Genomic DNA, 14,734 nt, shown 5'->3' on the forward strand with positions numbered 1-14,734 from the left:
CTACTAAGCAGCTGCATGCAGTTTGCTCCAGGCATCCCCTGATAACTCCCATGGCAGACTCATAACTCACAAATCGCTCATCCAAAAGCCATTTTTGTTATGCGGACATAGTTTGCAGTGCTTTGGAGACTAACGTGTCCAGAGGTAGTAGACGTATGAGTACTGTTTCTAGACTCTTCTTGGCTTGCCCATCTTGCTCTCTAGGCACCTTGCCAATACAGAGGTTCTTCCTTCTGGATTTGCCTAGTAAGCAGTCTCAGCTATGGTCTCTAACTGTGGATCAGAACCCAGAAAATGCCATCACTATAACTCCTCGTTTCTCGGGGCGCCCTCACTCTCTATGGTCAGATAGTCACATATTCACTAGACAAGGATGTAAAGATAAATGAATTAAGTGTATGATGGCCGTGAGCCTGAATAATGGTCTTTCGGACCAACTGCGTTTGTTTATTCCGTCTTGTGACACATTGTGAATTTATGTTACAATTGCATGTATCATTTGGGGTGTTCTCACATGCTGAACTTAAAAATATCCTTTCATTTTCTGGTTTCAAGAGTGTGTTAATGGCTATAGGTCCCAAAGCTATCATAGACGATTGGCTCTAAGGGAATTCTTGCCATGATTTGTGAGTGTGTAGTCTGTATCTTCTTTTAAAAAATCATCCATTTCGGTAATGGAATTGTGGGCGCTAGAAAAGTTGTCACTATTCGTTTCCGAACCTCCACTAGTCAATGTATCGAGTCCAGACTGTTCCGAATCATCCTGATGTGTTTTCAGGTTCTCTGGTTCATCATATTCATCCTCATCATCGTCTTCCTCGTCTGAGTCACTATCATCATCTCCAGCCTCAGATTCGTTGTCTTCGTCGTCTTCTTCATCATCGTCCTCGTCATCTCCAGACTCTACTTTATCGTCTAGCTCCGGCTTGTCATTTTCAGAATCCTCTGGAGATTCTGCAGGAGCAACTTCTGGCTGTAGTTCTTCTACAAGAGTCTCTGGTACATTAGGGTCACTGGGTTCAGACTCGGAAGGTCCTACATCTCCAGATTCTTCTTCTGGTCCCTTCTCAGGTTGAACATCTTCAGGAGATTCTGTAGGAGCTTCCTCATTAGGTTCTTCTGGTTCATTATCCTTTACCTCATTCTCTTCAGTATTCTCTGGTTCTTCATCTTCCTCGTCTGAATCATTATCCTCATCTTCGTATTCATCCTGTTCATTCTCCTCAGCTTCGTTGTCGTCGTCTTCATCTTCATATTCTTCATTCTCTGTTTCTTTTTCATTAGTGGAAACGTCATCTTCTTCCTCTTCTGTAGCTGGTTCGGGCTCTGGCTGATCATGGGTCACCTCCTCAGTACTGGGTGTAGATTCAGAAGCTTTCGGTTCCTCATCCCCTTCATGAACATCCTCTACAGGGGAGTCTTCTACCTTCTCAACTTCTGCTTCTTCCTCATCATCCTCTTCTTCATCTTCAGTGGGAAGTTCAGGGGCATCTTGCTTAGACTCTTCCTTCACTGGAGCCTCTGGTAAAGCCTCATGGCCTTCTACATGTGCAGTAGGCCCAAAAACAGTGGTCTCTTTCTCTTCAGATGTCCAAGTTGGAGCTCCTCTGGGCTTCGGAGGTGAAGACCTTAGATGAGAAGTTTTAACTTGTTTGTAAGATGATTGTGATGGAGCATTATAACTGTCTAAACGTGCTTTGCCTGTGTCGTTAAATGCGCTGTGGTGGTCGAAAGAAGAGAGCCATGAAGACGTCGAGACAAGGTCTTCAGTAACATCATTACTTCTAGTTGTAGCGACAGGAGCTTGAGGTCTTCCAGATCTAGTAGTAGAGGTAGAAACACCAGTTCCATAACGAGTAGATCCGGATTGATCATAAAGTCGCTGTTGAGGAAGTCTAGTGTTGGTAAACGTTTGCTTGTTTTGCTCGCTTCCAGTAAAGTTTATGGTTTCTTCAAGCTCCTCAGATGTATTATAGTCAGATTCTTTGTCTTTAATCATTCTTCCCCTTTGGTCCTTGGCATCGTGAGATGTATCCAATTCATCCTGAGAGACAGGTTTATCCACTACAACAGTCCTTTTATTAAAAACGTCTGATAAAGGCTTACTGATGGTCCGCCTTTCGATGGTCACCCTAGGAATTGTTCCTGGCCTTGTAGGTTCCACTGGAGGAGGCTTAACTCCATAGTTCCTTGGTACACTGGATTCTGAACGGTGTACAATATTACCAGACGGATCTGTTGTTGCAACACGACGTCCGACGTTGGAATCAGTACTAGGCCTTCTACTAGACAATCCGTTTGCAGAAGCAGAGGTGTAAGATGGCACAAATCTTCCAAATCGATCAAGGTAATTTCTGGACGTTCTTCCAAGTGCATAGTTCCTAATTGTATATGTTGCAGCCACAGGTGGTGGATTCTGCAAAGTCACAGAATAGCTTCCTCTATACGCTCTTGTGAAGGCAGGCTTTTGTCTTTGTTCTGGTAGACGAGCACTGTCTTCTATATACTCGTATTTTACAGTATAACCATCGCCGGTTTGATAAACATGCTGCTTAGTCTCATCCGTGCGTTCCAGGGCCTTTGCCAGTAATTTATCAGTATCAGAACCTGGCACACCATCTTCAGAAACACCGTAAAGTGGTCCTCTAACAGCAGAATTAGTACCAGATCTAGTAGTAGAGGTAGAAACACCAGTTCCATAACGAGTAGATCCGGATTGATCATAAAGTCGCTGTTGAGGAAGTCTAGTAGATGGATAACCACTCTGTACTTTAGGAGATCTATGGGTAGAAGTACCACCACCAGAAGCAGAATCTTCAGAAGCATCATTCAACCTTTTACGTCCCTCAGAATATCTTGGGGTTGTCTCAGTGGTCTTTCTTTCAGTTTCATCGTAACGATCTTCTCTGGTAGTCGTAGTCATGCTAGTTCTATTGGTGTAATCCGCATTTGCAGTGGTGGTAGAAGTATCTACAACCCGTCTATAAGTACGATGATTCCTAGTAGGTGTAGTAGAAGCCACGTTGCCTCTATTCAGTCCGTTTGTATTTGTTGGAGTAGATACGACCCTTTCTTCAGCTGCATAAGTACCAGGAACAGATTGAGTTTTCGCAGTAGGAACATCCGCCTTGTCAGCAACATCGGTCTCGGCAACTGTGTCTACTGTCTCCTTTTCATTAGCGCCTGTAGCGGTTTTGGTGGTATTTACAAGTCTTCCATTAAATTCATTTGTCCTTGTAGTAATATTGGCAGTTTCTGCCATCTTATCGTCAACTTGTATATCCTCTGAAACTGTTGTCTTTCTGAAAGCGTTACCAGCATTATTGGTAGAAGTGAACACGGTCTCTGTAGTAGTAACCACAGTAATTTCTTTAGCAGCCGTCCCGGCCTTTGTTTTCGTCTCTTCATCTTCATCATCCTCTTGGTCCTCAACTTCCTCGTCTGAATCATTATCCTCATCCTGTTCATTCTCCTCAGTGCCTCCTAGCGAAGGTTCAGTAGACTCTTCATCTTCATATTCTTCATTCTCTGTTTCTTTTTCATTAGTGGAAACGTCATCTTCTTTGACATTTACTAGTTTCTTCTCAACAACGCGTTCACCAGGTTTGTATCCAGATCTACTTTTCATATCCGTCATGATGCTAGAAAAGGTATCCCCGTTAATCTCAGTCCAAGCACCATCTTGTAACTGATAATGCCTAAATCCACCATCTATACCATTCCTAATGTAGACGTTGAGGAGGTGATAGACATCGTCCTTGTATGACTCTATGAACCTACATTTGTCGTCTTCGAATTCTTTCTTCCATACAGAGGATTCAGAAGACATTACTGACGTTATAGAAAGGTCCCATTTTGGATAAACCTCTTGACACTTCATGACACCTAACTCGCTCTTGTATATATTAAACCTCACTTCATTTGGACCAGCTACATCCAGAATACTAGGATCGTAGTATGACGGCAATCTATTAGGGATCCTAGTATTCTGGATGTGGCTGGTCGTTGACTTAGGCCTTGATTCCTTCTGTTGAACACTTGTGGTAGATTTCTGGACCGTGTACTTTGTCTGTTCCTCAGCTTTCTTATGCAAAGTTGTGGTATGTGAAGTACAAGTATTTTCTTCCTTTTTCTCATTTTCCAGAAGTTTTGTCTTTTCTTGTTGCAAAGATGAAGTGAGACCAACAGAACTTCTATATTGAGAAACTCTCCCAGTAAAATCGTGAGCTCTAGCTTCAGTAGAAGCGGCTTCTTGCTTCTCTTCCGGAGCTTCCTTTTTGTTCTCTAGCACAGATTTAACCGTTGTATGTGTAATAGTAGTAGTACCTTCGGTAGTAGTCTTTCCATAAGTATGAGGAACGCTCGAAAGATCTGTGTATCTGGACCTTGGAAGTGTGGTAGTAGTTTGTGAACTGAGTGGCTTCTCTGCATCCTCGGGAGATGAACCAGTAGTGGTAACAGAGCTGCGTCCGGAAACATCTCTGGCAGGCTTGTTGAGTTCCTGAACCTCTTTGTCTTTAACTTGCTCCGGAGTTTTATCGTTTGGGAAATTTACAGGCTTTTGAGATATTCTAGATTCTGGAGTATCCGGTACTTGAGGGGGCACTTGCTGAGTATCCGCTTGAGATGTTGTAGCTTCTACATCCTCCTTATTCTCTGGTTCATCCACATTATCCTCATTCCTTTGCGCTGATGTAGATGAAGTCTCAACTTCTGTTGTCACAGTTGTAGTTTCCTGTTCGGCTGCTTTAGGATCTTCAGAGTCAGAGCTAGTAGGAGTCTCAGTAGGTGGAGTAGAAGGAACTCCATTCAACTTTTTGTTATATTCTTCAAGCCCTATCGTCTCCCATTTGCCTTTCACCCTTTCAAAATGCTGAATGTCTAGAGATTCTCCTCTAAGGATCCATAAAGTTAGAAAGGATTCATCACTCTTGTAGTACAAGTTAATGGAGACACACTTTTCATTATCTTCCTTAGCCTTCCATAGCTCTGTACCCTTTTCCGAAACTGAGCTTATGGCAAATCCCTCTTTCACAATGTATTGTCTATGTTCGATTCCAGAGTACGTTTTCTTAGTAAGATCCGTATGAGTACCATCTGGGTTTGACACATCAAAGGATGATGGACCTGTAGGTTTAAGAGTAGGTGTAGTCTCCTTGGATTCCTGATTTGTAACGGTATCATCCTTCCCTATCAATTTCCTGAATACATCACCACGGACTTGGAGCCACTTTCCACCAGAGAATTGACGGTAACCTTCCACTGTCACACTATCACTCGCTCTCTTGAACCTGTAAGAGGCACCTACAAGCCCCTCCTTTCCAAGATAGAAGATTGCCATAGAACATGAATCACCAGCATTCTGAGCCTGCCATAGCGTCAAATCCCCGAATGTGAGCTTATCAGCTTTAATACCCTCCTTGGCTGTGAGCTTGAGAGTTCTAAGGCCATTCTCTTGTCCCTCTTCAACATTGAATAGGGAGGTATTCACTTTGGATTTGAGATCAGATAGAGAAGTAGGTTGAGCAGCTGGACTGGATGTGTTCTGGCTGGTAGGCTCTTGTTGAGCATCTTCATTATCATTTCCTTCTTGAATAGCTTTCTCAGCTTCTTGAGCTTTAAACTTATCTACAAGTTTTTTAGTATTCTCCAAGAACTTGTTGAACTCATCCTCTTTGGAATCATGCCAGGAACCATTAGCGTCACTGAATTTATAAACTGTGGATTTAGTACTTCCTTTAATGGTCTGGATAGTAACTAATGCTGGATTCTCCTTATAAAAATATATTATAGCCTCCACCAGGTTTGAAGATTTACCTAACGTCGCTTTACCAGACCATATCTGCTTCTTATCATATGTAACATGAGTTACCTTATCACCTTTAGGAGTAAGTTGAAGAGCAAAGAGGTTATCTTCCTTTATACCATCTACCTGGAATATGTTCTTATCGACTTTCGAGGCAAGGTTAGTCAAATGTTTCTTGAATTCAGCTATCTCTTCTTTTGTATACGTTTTCTCATCCTCTTTTTCACCATCTTCAGTCTCAAGTTTTGATGGAAGATGGTCTTTTCCGTTTATAGGTCCAGAAGGGACGTCTTTCTTTGATTCCACGCGTGACTCTGTGGAATCTTGTGAGGATTTATCTTGAGAAGGTACAGTATCATCGCCAGAAGGGGTTACTTGGCCTGTACCTGCAGACGTATCAGTTGATTGTCTTCTTGAGCCAGTCTCTTCTCGTGCTTGTGCATCCGTCTCTTCCCGCCGATTAGACAGGTTTGACTGGGCAGGCTCAGTATCGTCCTCATCTTCATCTTGATCAAAATTATTTTCTAAACCACTGAGCTCTCCACTTTGTGCTGGACTCTGTTGGATCTCTTTGCCTTTATTGTTGCAGCTACCAAAGCAAGAACCAAAAGCACTAATAATGCAGAGCCTGCAAAATAATAGTAGGCAGAGCACCGTCAGAGTCTTCATGCTGCGAATGCGAAAGCCATGAATGAAGAAGGAATGTTCCCTCGGATTCCAAGACAGATGGGGTGAGGAAGAACTCGCATATTTCTTCTTCCTCCGACCTTGAGGCCCAGATTCTCACTTCTACCATCAAGTAGTTTATTTGTAGCATCTTCTGCCAGCCCCGGAGCTCGTAGCTTCTCCAGGAGCCAAAAAAGACAAGAGGCCGGAGTCAGGCAAATTCCACCAGGCGGCCTCCCAGTTGGCAAACTCTTGAGGGTCTACTCTCGTCCATTATCGGTCCTAAGTGTAAATTGTTGAATGTTAAAGGAATATGCAAAGTACTAAGCCAAAGGAGCGGCTAAAGTGCAACAAAATGAAGAGGCGGGGCATTTAGTGCCAAAAAATGGAATAGACAAGCGACTTTTTGATTTTAATGTGAAATTCATAATTTTTGTGACTGAATTATCCGGCCGTAGAAATTTCCGCGGGAATTTTCGTCGCTTTCAGCGGCCATCAGTTGGGCAAGTCCCTGCGACCTTTGGCCATGAATGGCTGAGCTCATTGATGAATTATCTTCACTCTAACATGTTCAGAGAGTAGTCTTTCAAAACTCTGAGATCCATGAGTAACCTATCTACTTTCCACGTACCCTTCCACTTTCCACTCACGTTCCAGGTACCTCTCCAGCATTTTTCCATCCTGTCCATTCTTCTAGGTACTTCTCCCATAGACAACATTCTGGGTACCCTTGTCTTATGGAGCCTCCATTTGCTCTGCATGGAGCATTCATCTCCATGGCTCGTCATAGTTTAGGCCGAGGGGTCCGTGGCGCCGTTAGACGAGTTCCTAGGTTCCAGCTTCAGTTGCATGAATGTCCTTGCGGAGCCATGCCTTTTAGTAGGCGGATACCATCCTGTTTTCCTGGCCCGAATGCGATTGGTGGAGCCTTCCCTGGACTTGTTTTGTGCATGCAACCGCCTAAAGATGGGCTCACGGAGTGCATAATGGAGCTCAATAATGGATTGTCCAGCGCTCACTCTATGCTTTTGTAACTCACCTCTAGAGATGGTCTTGCGAGTATGCAGAGTATTGGAGCCTAAATAGTCACTACATTCTTGTGGCTGAAAGAAGAACAGGATCCTGTCCGTTCAGAAAGTCTAGTATACTGAGTCCGAGATGGCAAAATGGAGCACAAAAGGAGTACTAGATGACCATAGGAATCTAGAGAATGATAGGCTAGGCAATAGACATGAGAAGTATCTAGAAGAATTATCAGTGAGGTCTTCTTGCCTTATTCCTTGCTAGAAGAAGAGTTGGGATATGCCAATTTATTCCTCTATTGGGCATTGTGAATAGATGGGCTTATATCGGCCGTTTTTGCATTATACAACTCATTCATCCTTATTCTAGAGGCTCCCTTTGGTCATCCTCCTAGCTTCACTGGTAGAATGAGAGTCTAAAGAGCCTAATGGAGTAGGGCAAGTGACCATTTATGCTCCTATACTCTGTATAGTCACCACTTCTTCTATACTCACTAGGCTAATAGAGTCTTCATCACTCTTCTTTAGGCTCCCGTTGGTCGCCCACTCGCTACACTCATTCCATAGTGATTTACTCCCTAGTCTCTGACGTCGGTAGGTCACCTGTTTCGGTCTCTAGACCTACACAGTGATAATCCTACTAGACAGAAGAGCTCCTGTTAGTCGCTCATGCTCCTCAGTAGTGATACAAAACTATTGGCTACAGAATGGACAATATATGCAAGTGTAGACATGACCATTCATGTCGAGGGAGGCGGAGGTAATGTCTGATTTGGCAGCATTCCAGGGCTTTACGTACCAATTAAAACTCGAGTCTGAGAAAATACTTACACCTACCACAACGCAATAGACAAGTCGTAAAGTGAATGTAAAAGTACATCATGCTTAATGAGCTGTTGTAGACAATCTACATGTCAATGAGCGATTTAGCAATTGCCCTCTGCAAGTCTACATCTGATTGGTCAAATTGTGCGCCTTGTGGTACGTCTGGTAAGAGACATTCAGTGTAGGATTCGTCGGGCCTCCTGACGCTTTCGGCGTCTGCATCCGCGCGTGCGCATCTGTCAAACTCGTCCTGAAGTTTCCTTGCGAGCTCGACGGAGGACTCGTATTCAGGGTCCCCCATTCGTGGATCCACAGCGGCCAGAGATGGTGAATTTGTGTGGAGCGCCGACTGGACCGTATCCGCCGAAAAGGAAGACGAGGATGAACGGCACGCCACCGATGGCTGATGGTATTGCCACGCAGCACTCTTGTCCGTTGACGTGGTTGGTTCTCCAAACAGGTCTGAGGATGTTCCAGAACCCATATTCGATCCTCCAAACAAGTCGCTAGATTTTTCAGCATCATTAGAACCACCAAACAGGTCGCTAGATTTATCTACATCCATAGTAGTTTTGCCAAAAAGGCTGGAGGGTTTACTGGCGTCGGCGGACCCACTGGATGGGTCACTGCTGCCAGAGTTGCCAAACGAGCCTCCCCTTCTCCTTTGATAGGCTTCTCTGTGTCTTTTACGGTACTCTTCAAAGTCATCCATCCTTGTAGACGTAAACCTCGTTTTTACGCTTCCTAAAGTTGACTGAATGCCTCGTATACTTTTTTGGACCGTCGTCTAGGTCCTGCGACTGTCCGCTGCGAACGTCGTCTGATGTGCGCTCCAAGTCGCTCTGAAGCTCCGACTTTATCTTCTTTAGATTCTACAGTAATGTGAGTGGTGGAATGGTGTAAATGGGCACTCGGTATAGAATGTAAAGCGTCTATAGAACCAAGCCGTGGACGCCGTCCAACTAGTGCAGATAGGCCACTATTCCTCCAAGGATGCGCCGCCAGTTGCTCTCTAGAGTAGTCACAGTCACCTATTCTTTCTTCAGTAGATGGTACGGTATGTGCTTCGTCTATTCTTCCGTCTCTGGTCCACCAGTCTAGTCACTGTGCCGAGGATGGAGAGTGCACAGACTCCTCTATTCGCTATCCTTTCAGCACAAGAGTCTGATGAATACGCAGGCTCCTATACTCTGCGCGCTCTCCAGTTCTCTATTCGCTGCGCTTATTCTAGAGACTCCCTACGGTCGTCTAGCCCTTCCTATGGTGAGCCAATCTCTTGTTATACTGAAACGGTGAATGCAGAGGCTCCTTTCAGTCGTATGGCTTCTGCTCGTCCTTTGCGAATTCACTGGTCGTCCAAAGCTCCCGCCGCCTTCCGCTCACCGCGTTCACGTCACTTGGCCGAGCGAAACTTTGAGGTAATGAAAGAATAAAGGCGCAGGAATGGCGTGGGAAATTTAAAGTGACGTTTTCGCCGTGTGTACTGGCAGCACTAGTTAGACAGGCGTACACGGCGCCACTACACAAGAAGACGGAAGGAATAGATGAAAAACTTACCGTCGGAGGAATGATAATGTCCATGACAAACGGCGAAGTGTTGATCTCGCGCTGGTGCACAATCTCCAAGGCCTTCAAGGAAGAAGAAACCTCCAGGTGAAACGTCGAACTCTCCGGCTTGTACTCGTCGCCCACCTCCATCTGAATGGTAATGAATGCGTATTATGCGAATGAATGTGAGCCATGAATGGAGCGTAGCGAAATGTCCCGAAGAATGAGGGACTAGAGCGACTAACAGGAGCTCTTCTGTCTAGTAGGATTATCACTGTGTAGGTCTAGAGACCGAAACAGGTGACCTACCGACGTCAGAGACTAGGGAGTAAATCACTATGGAATGAGTGTAGCGAATGGGCGACCAACGGGAGCTCAATGGCGACCTCTGGGAGCCTAAAGAAGAGTGATAGAGACTCTATGAGCGGAGTGAGTATAGAAGAAGTGGTGACTATACAGAGTATAGGAGCCCGTGTATTCCCAAGGGTTGGTGGAAGAATAAGTTGGTAGGAATGAGGAGTTTCCCCTTGTGAAACCTCTGTGGATGTGCATGTATCCCCTCCAGAGGCTGTCCAAATAGGAGTTCCTCAGTGTTCATCCATAGCAGTACTCCATTAGACCAACTGCTCAGTACATACTCCCTAGTCTCCATACTGGAGTACTATCTAGAATCCATCCATAGAGTCTCATATTTGTCTAACCCAAGGGTCTCCTCTAGAACGTTTAAATGCCCACCAACCAAGTCCAGTAAGAGAGCCTGATACAGCACCGACTCCAGTTAATACCGTAGGGATAGATTTGTTATAAGATTCCCAAAAAGAGTTTGGAGAAGATTCATGACCAGAATTTCCAGCAGTAGAGTCTGAGATGGATATAGCAGCAGCTTGAGCTTGAGCTTCAGGTTTAGGAGCAGGAGGACATGTTGAATAGCTGTTACATCCAGCGCTCCTTATTGCATTCACAAGTTCGTTATAGTTGTTATGGTCTGTGATGCTTTCTGGGTCAGGAACTTCATCCAAGACTTTTTCCCATGTATTACCATCAGTACTTTTCTTGTACCAGCCCTTAGCTGTATGGTGTTGACCCTCTACATAAATTAATACCAGGTTCTTCTGGTTGCAGTAGAAGGCGTAAAGACTAACAGGACTAGATATGGGAAATTCTAACCCAGAAGCAGTTATTCTCTTCCCCCAGCATTGTACTTGATAGCTGCTAATTGGACTCCAGGACTAGTATTAATCTCATGTTTGTAGAATGGAACAGAGCCAGAATGCCGTGTACAGGAAATTTTAACAGGAGTAACAGTGACCCGGTTACGAGTACCATCTCCAGTATGATTACCACTGCAGCAGTACGAGTTTCTTCCAGATAGACCCTTGCTAAGATCTATAGTTATCGCACTATTATGTTGGCAGTTAATGTCGTCAAGCTTCTGTTCAAGAGTTTTGCCTGGGAGTGGTCCATGATAAACCCAATCATTACCGCCACTCTTGGCATAATATTTGGTTCCACCTGATCCAGCAATGGTAACTCCAAGCAGAATTGGATTAGTAGGAGCTCCATTCCAGTAGTAAACAGATACCTCTGTGACATTGGGTATGGATGATCCTCTTGTTCCTATCTTTGTTCCATCTTGTAGTTTACCATTTAGCGTAACTTTATCTCTATTAGGTTTGTGGACATGCTTGAAGAATCCATTTGGTGAGTTAATATCATACCTGGTAACCGTAAAGGTAACACCATTGGATTCGTATGTCACTGCAGTCACATCTTTCTCTGGCTTCTTGGAAAAGTCTATTTGAGGGTCTCCATTACTCATCCTCCATGTTCATAGAAAGTAGTCTTTCAAAACTCTGAGATCCATGAGTATCTCAATGCGACCAAAGGGAGCAGACCGGTACCTTACTCCCTACTCATCCTTCCATATTCCCCTTCATAGTAGTACTCCACTAATGTCTCAACTGGTGAGCAGAATGGTCAGTATGGAACATACTCTGCCATCATGGATACTCCTAGATACCCCTGTCGATTGCTCCATGCCACTGCTCCACATGACAAATTCCACGAACATGTCATAGCCATAAATCATGTAAACGTACCATTGTTTCCTTGCAAATTTCTTCAATCTCCTCAATAGTACACTGTGGGATGTACTCTCTTGGAATAATCCCAGATTCAATGGAAATTTTGAGCAAAAGTTGTCTCCGCTTTAGCGTCATAATTTGCGATTTTGAACGCATCTTTGTGAGAGTGTGCTTTGTGTGACTAACCCACACTGGGAGAAAATACATCAGCGTCACCTTACTCTATGAAACAAATGAATTGGTGAGTGTAGATGCATGTGTGGATGGTAACAGGATAGAAACTCACGAAAAAAGTAATGGCGGTTATTGGAAGCCAATTAATTGCGTAAACGTCAAATTTTGCCCTGGATGCATTGGTTGTTATAACCTTCCAAAAGTTGTCCAAATTTTCACCCGTGTAGTTGAGATCGTGTGCTGAAATAAGTGTAGTTGCGATAACATATGGGTCTACGTGATTCATTCTCTCGGTTTTATTCTCTTCATGCTCGCAAGATTCGTCGGAAAATATCATCTCTATATTACTCTTGCGTGAATCTCTTGTTAGCTCATCTCCAACAAGCGAGTAAGTTTCCTTATAGTACAACATGTTATTCGCATTCGTTGGTAAATAAAACGAGTCTTTATTCTCCTTCCTTGCTTGTGGCTTGTGAGCTTTTGTCTTTAATTCGCCCGAGTTCCCACAAGAGCTTGTACTCTTTTCACTGTTATCTTTGGTCAAAGGTTTTACCCCTGGTGAAAAGATCTTCCAAAATTTCTTGTGTATGTAATGTATCATTTTGGGAAATTGTCTAGTTCCCATTGCTGCATAGTCGTTAATTACCCTTGTGGACATGTTCAAGAGCTCTTCATCTCTAAATCTAACCTTGGCGAGTGACCTAAGAAGGATTGATATATGGTATATGTTGTATTTGTCAAAATCGTGTTTTATCCTCTTGCAGAGCGCTTCGTAAAATGTGTAATCCTCTAGGCCAGCTGATGCATAGGCGTCAGCTATAGCCGTAACATCGTCACAATCATACTCAAAAATCGTTCCTTCAATATGTTTGGACATCATAAACATCCAAAATTCGTCCAAGTTTTGGGAATGGCCAATTGTAAAGGCGATGTTTGCAATGCATTTTGGGTGTAGCCTGTGCAGTCTATCAGAGATGAAGTCACTAAACACCCGGATGTGGTCGTTATTCAATTGGGAAAAGTTGCGTTTTAGTATCAAAATACGCACTATCTTGTGTAGGATGAACGTATCCAGGTTTTTGAGATTAGTATAGTCGATGCTTTCCTCCTTGTCCAGACTATTTGCAGTCGCTATCTCATTCTGGGCTCCAACAATTCCATCTGCCTCCTGTGAATCTGAGTGATCCGCAGAGCGCTCGGCTTCTGCCATTTCTGCATTATCCTCATGTGTAGCTTCTTTGCTAATCTTCTTAACCTTTTCGCTGAGAAATGTGATACCCTCCAGCAAACGTTCGTACATTGCAGTTTCCCTATCAAATGTATACTTTGAGATGGATGAAGCGCTGAGCGCATCCAAGAGCAAAAACATGTTTGCATGTTCAAACTTCTTCTCTTCACAGGGGGTCATCCATGGCCATGCATGATCCTCTACGCTGTGAATTGACCTCAGGTGTGTCTCTTTTTCCGGGGCTAAGAGCTGATTTACAAGGCGGAAGAGGCGAGTACTTCCAGTGGTCCCGGATAAATAAATCAAACTCTCAGTATCCATGGGCGACAAAATGTCCTTGTAGCTGGTCAGAGTATTCACAAGATGTTTTGATGTATCGCGTCGGTAGGGATATACAAAGATGGTGTAGTCATCGAGTGGTTGGAATGTTTTTTCATTGTAGATGGCGCCCGTCTTGTTTAGCAATGATGCACCAACCGAGGAGATTGAGCGCTTTCCAGAGCTACCAAGGGATCTTAAAAAGACGCTGTAAGGTGTAATTGGTGGATTCGTAGCTTGAGAGTCTGCGCTTGTCTCACTAGACAGGGAAATGTCTGCAGATGCATTCCCTGGTTCTTTTGATAAACTCGCTTCCTGAGCAGTATGATTGGCAAGAGTATCGTTAGAATCTTGACCATACGAGTCACCTGCAGAATCGCCTCTCCTTTCCATCGCGAGGACGTTGCGGAGAGTCCTTTTATTAGCCTTTAAATGGGTGGGACCTTCCATGGGTTTCTGCCGGTTCTCCTTGCGCTTTGGCGGCTCCCTTCGCGGGCTTAAAACCTCACTAAATCCGTGGTCCAGCATACGCTCGTTTACTGGGCCCAAAATCGATCCTTCCAACTCGACGGTGAAGAAACTCGAGAGTCTGGAGTAGCCCAGCCAGATGTCGTTGTCCAAATCTACCGAGCCCATCCCTTCCTCGTACACGTGCCTTGTGTTCTTGCGCGGGTTTGGGAGTTTTCCGGCCTTTTGAATGGGTCCCATGTGGAAGAGTTCGTCAGTCTCAATTCCCAGGTGTGACGCGGCCATTTTGTAGATTCTGTCGTCCTTGTGCGCCTCGTCCACGTACTTTAGATCCGAAAGCTTCGAAGTAGACGTCGCCAGAAAGTTTACCTCGCGGTTTACGGCCCTGGACATCGCCCTCAAGTCCACCGAGAAACTTCTGGGCCTTCCAATCGACCTCTTGAGCGCATCCGAAGCGCCACCGACAAAAAAGCTGCGAAGCTTCATCTAACACACATTTAGAATGAATAATGGCCAATCCGGGCCAAGCAAAGGACACACCGCAGGCTGGAGGGGTGAATGTTTAAAGGGTACCTAGAATGGTCTGTAGGGGACA

General features: G+C 44.5%; 3 protein-coding genes across 3 annotated transcripts, besides 3 other annotated features; all 3 read right to left on the reverse strand.

The window, feature by feature from the left end:
* Positions 1–525: 525 nt before the first annotated feature.
* Positions 526–6,475, reverse strand: BEWA_036530 (hypothetical protein; the record flags this gene model as incomplete). The annotated part of the gene is made up of 1 exon (XM_004833012.1): positions 526–6,475. One exon carries the CDS (start codon positions 6,473–6,475, stop codon positions 587–589), a length of 5,889 nt encoding a protein of 1,962 aa, XP_004833069.1. The 3' UTR covers positions 526–586.
* Positions 789–895: a microsatellite.
* Positions 1,163–1,279: a sequence feature (CT-rich).
* Positions 1,419–1,471: a sequence feature (CT-rich).
* Positions 6,476–8,364: 1,889 nt separating the features above from the next.
* BEWA_036540 (conserved hypothetical protein) lies at positions 8,365–8,884 on the reverse strand (the record flags this gene model as incomplete). Its single annotated transcript, XM_004833013.1, has 1 exon — positions 8,365–8,884. The coding sequence occupies one exon, from the start codon at positions 8,882–8,884 to the stop codon at positions 8,402–8,404; it is 483 nt and encodes a 160-aa protein (XP_004833070.1). The 3' UTR covers positions 8,365–8,401.
* A 139-nt stretch (positions 8,885–9,023) lies between these two features.
* BEWA_036550 (conserved hypothetical protein) lies at positions 9,024–14,625 on the reverse strand (the record flags this gene model as incomplete). Its single annotated transcript, XM_004833014.1, has 4 exons — positions 9,024–9,191; positions 9,877–10,017; positions 11,967–12,173; positions 12,238–14,625. 4 exons carry the CDS (start codon positions 14,623–14,625, stop codon positions 9,024–9,026), a joined length of 2,904 nt encoding a protein of 967 aa, XP_004833071.1.
* Positions 14,626–14,734: the final 109 nt, after the last annotated feature.

Source organism: Theileria equi (assembly GCF_000342415.1).
Source record: "Theileria equi strain WA chromosome 2 map unlocalized gcontig_1105316255037, whole genome shotgun sequence".
Taxonomy (NCBI): domain Eukaryota; phylum Apicomplexa; class Aconoidasida; order Piroplasmida; family Theileriidae; genus Theileria; species Theileria equi.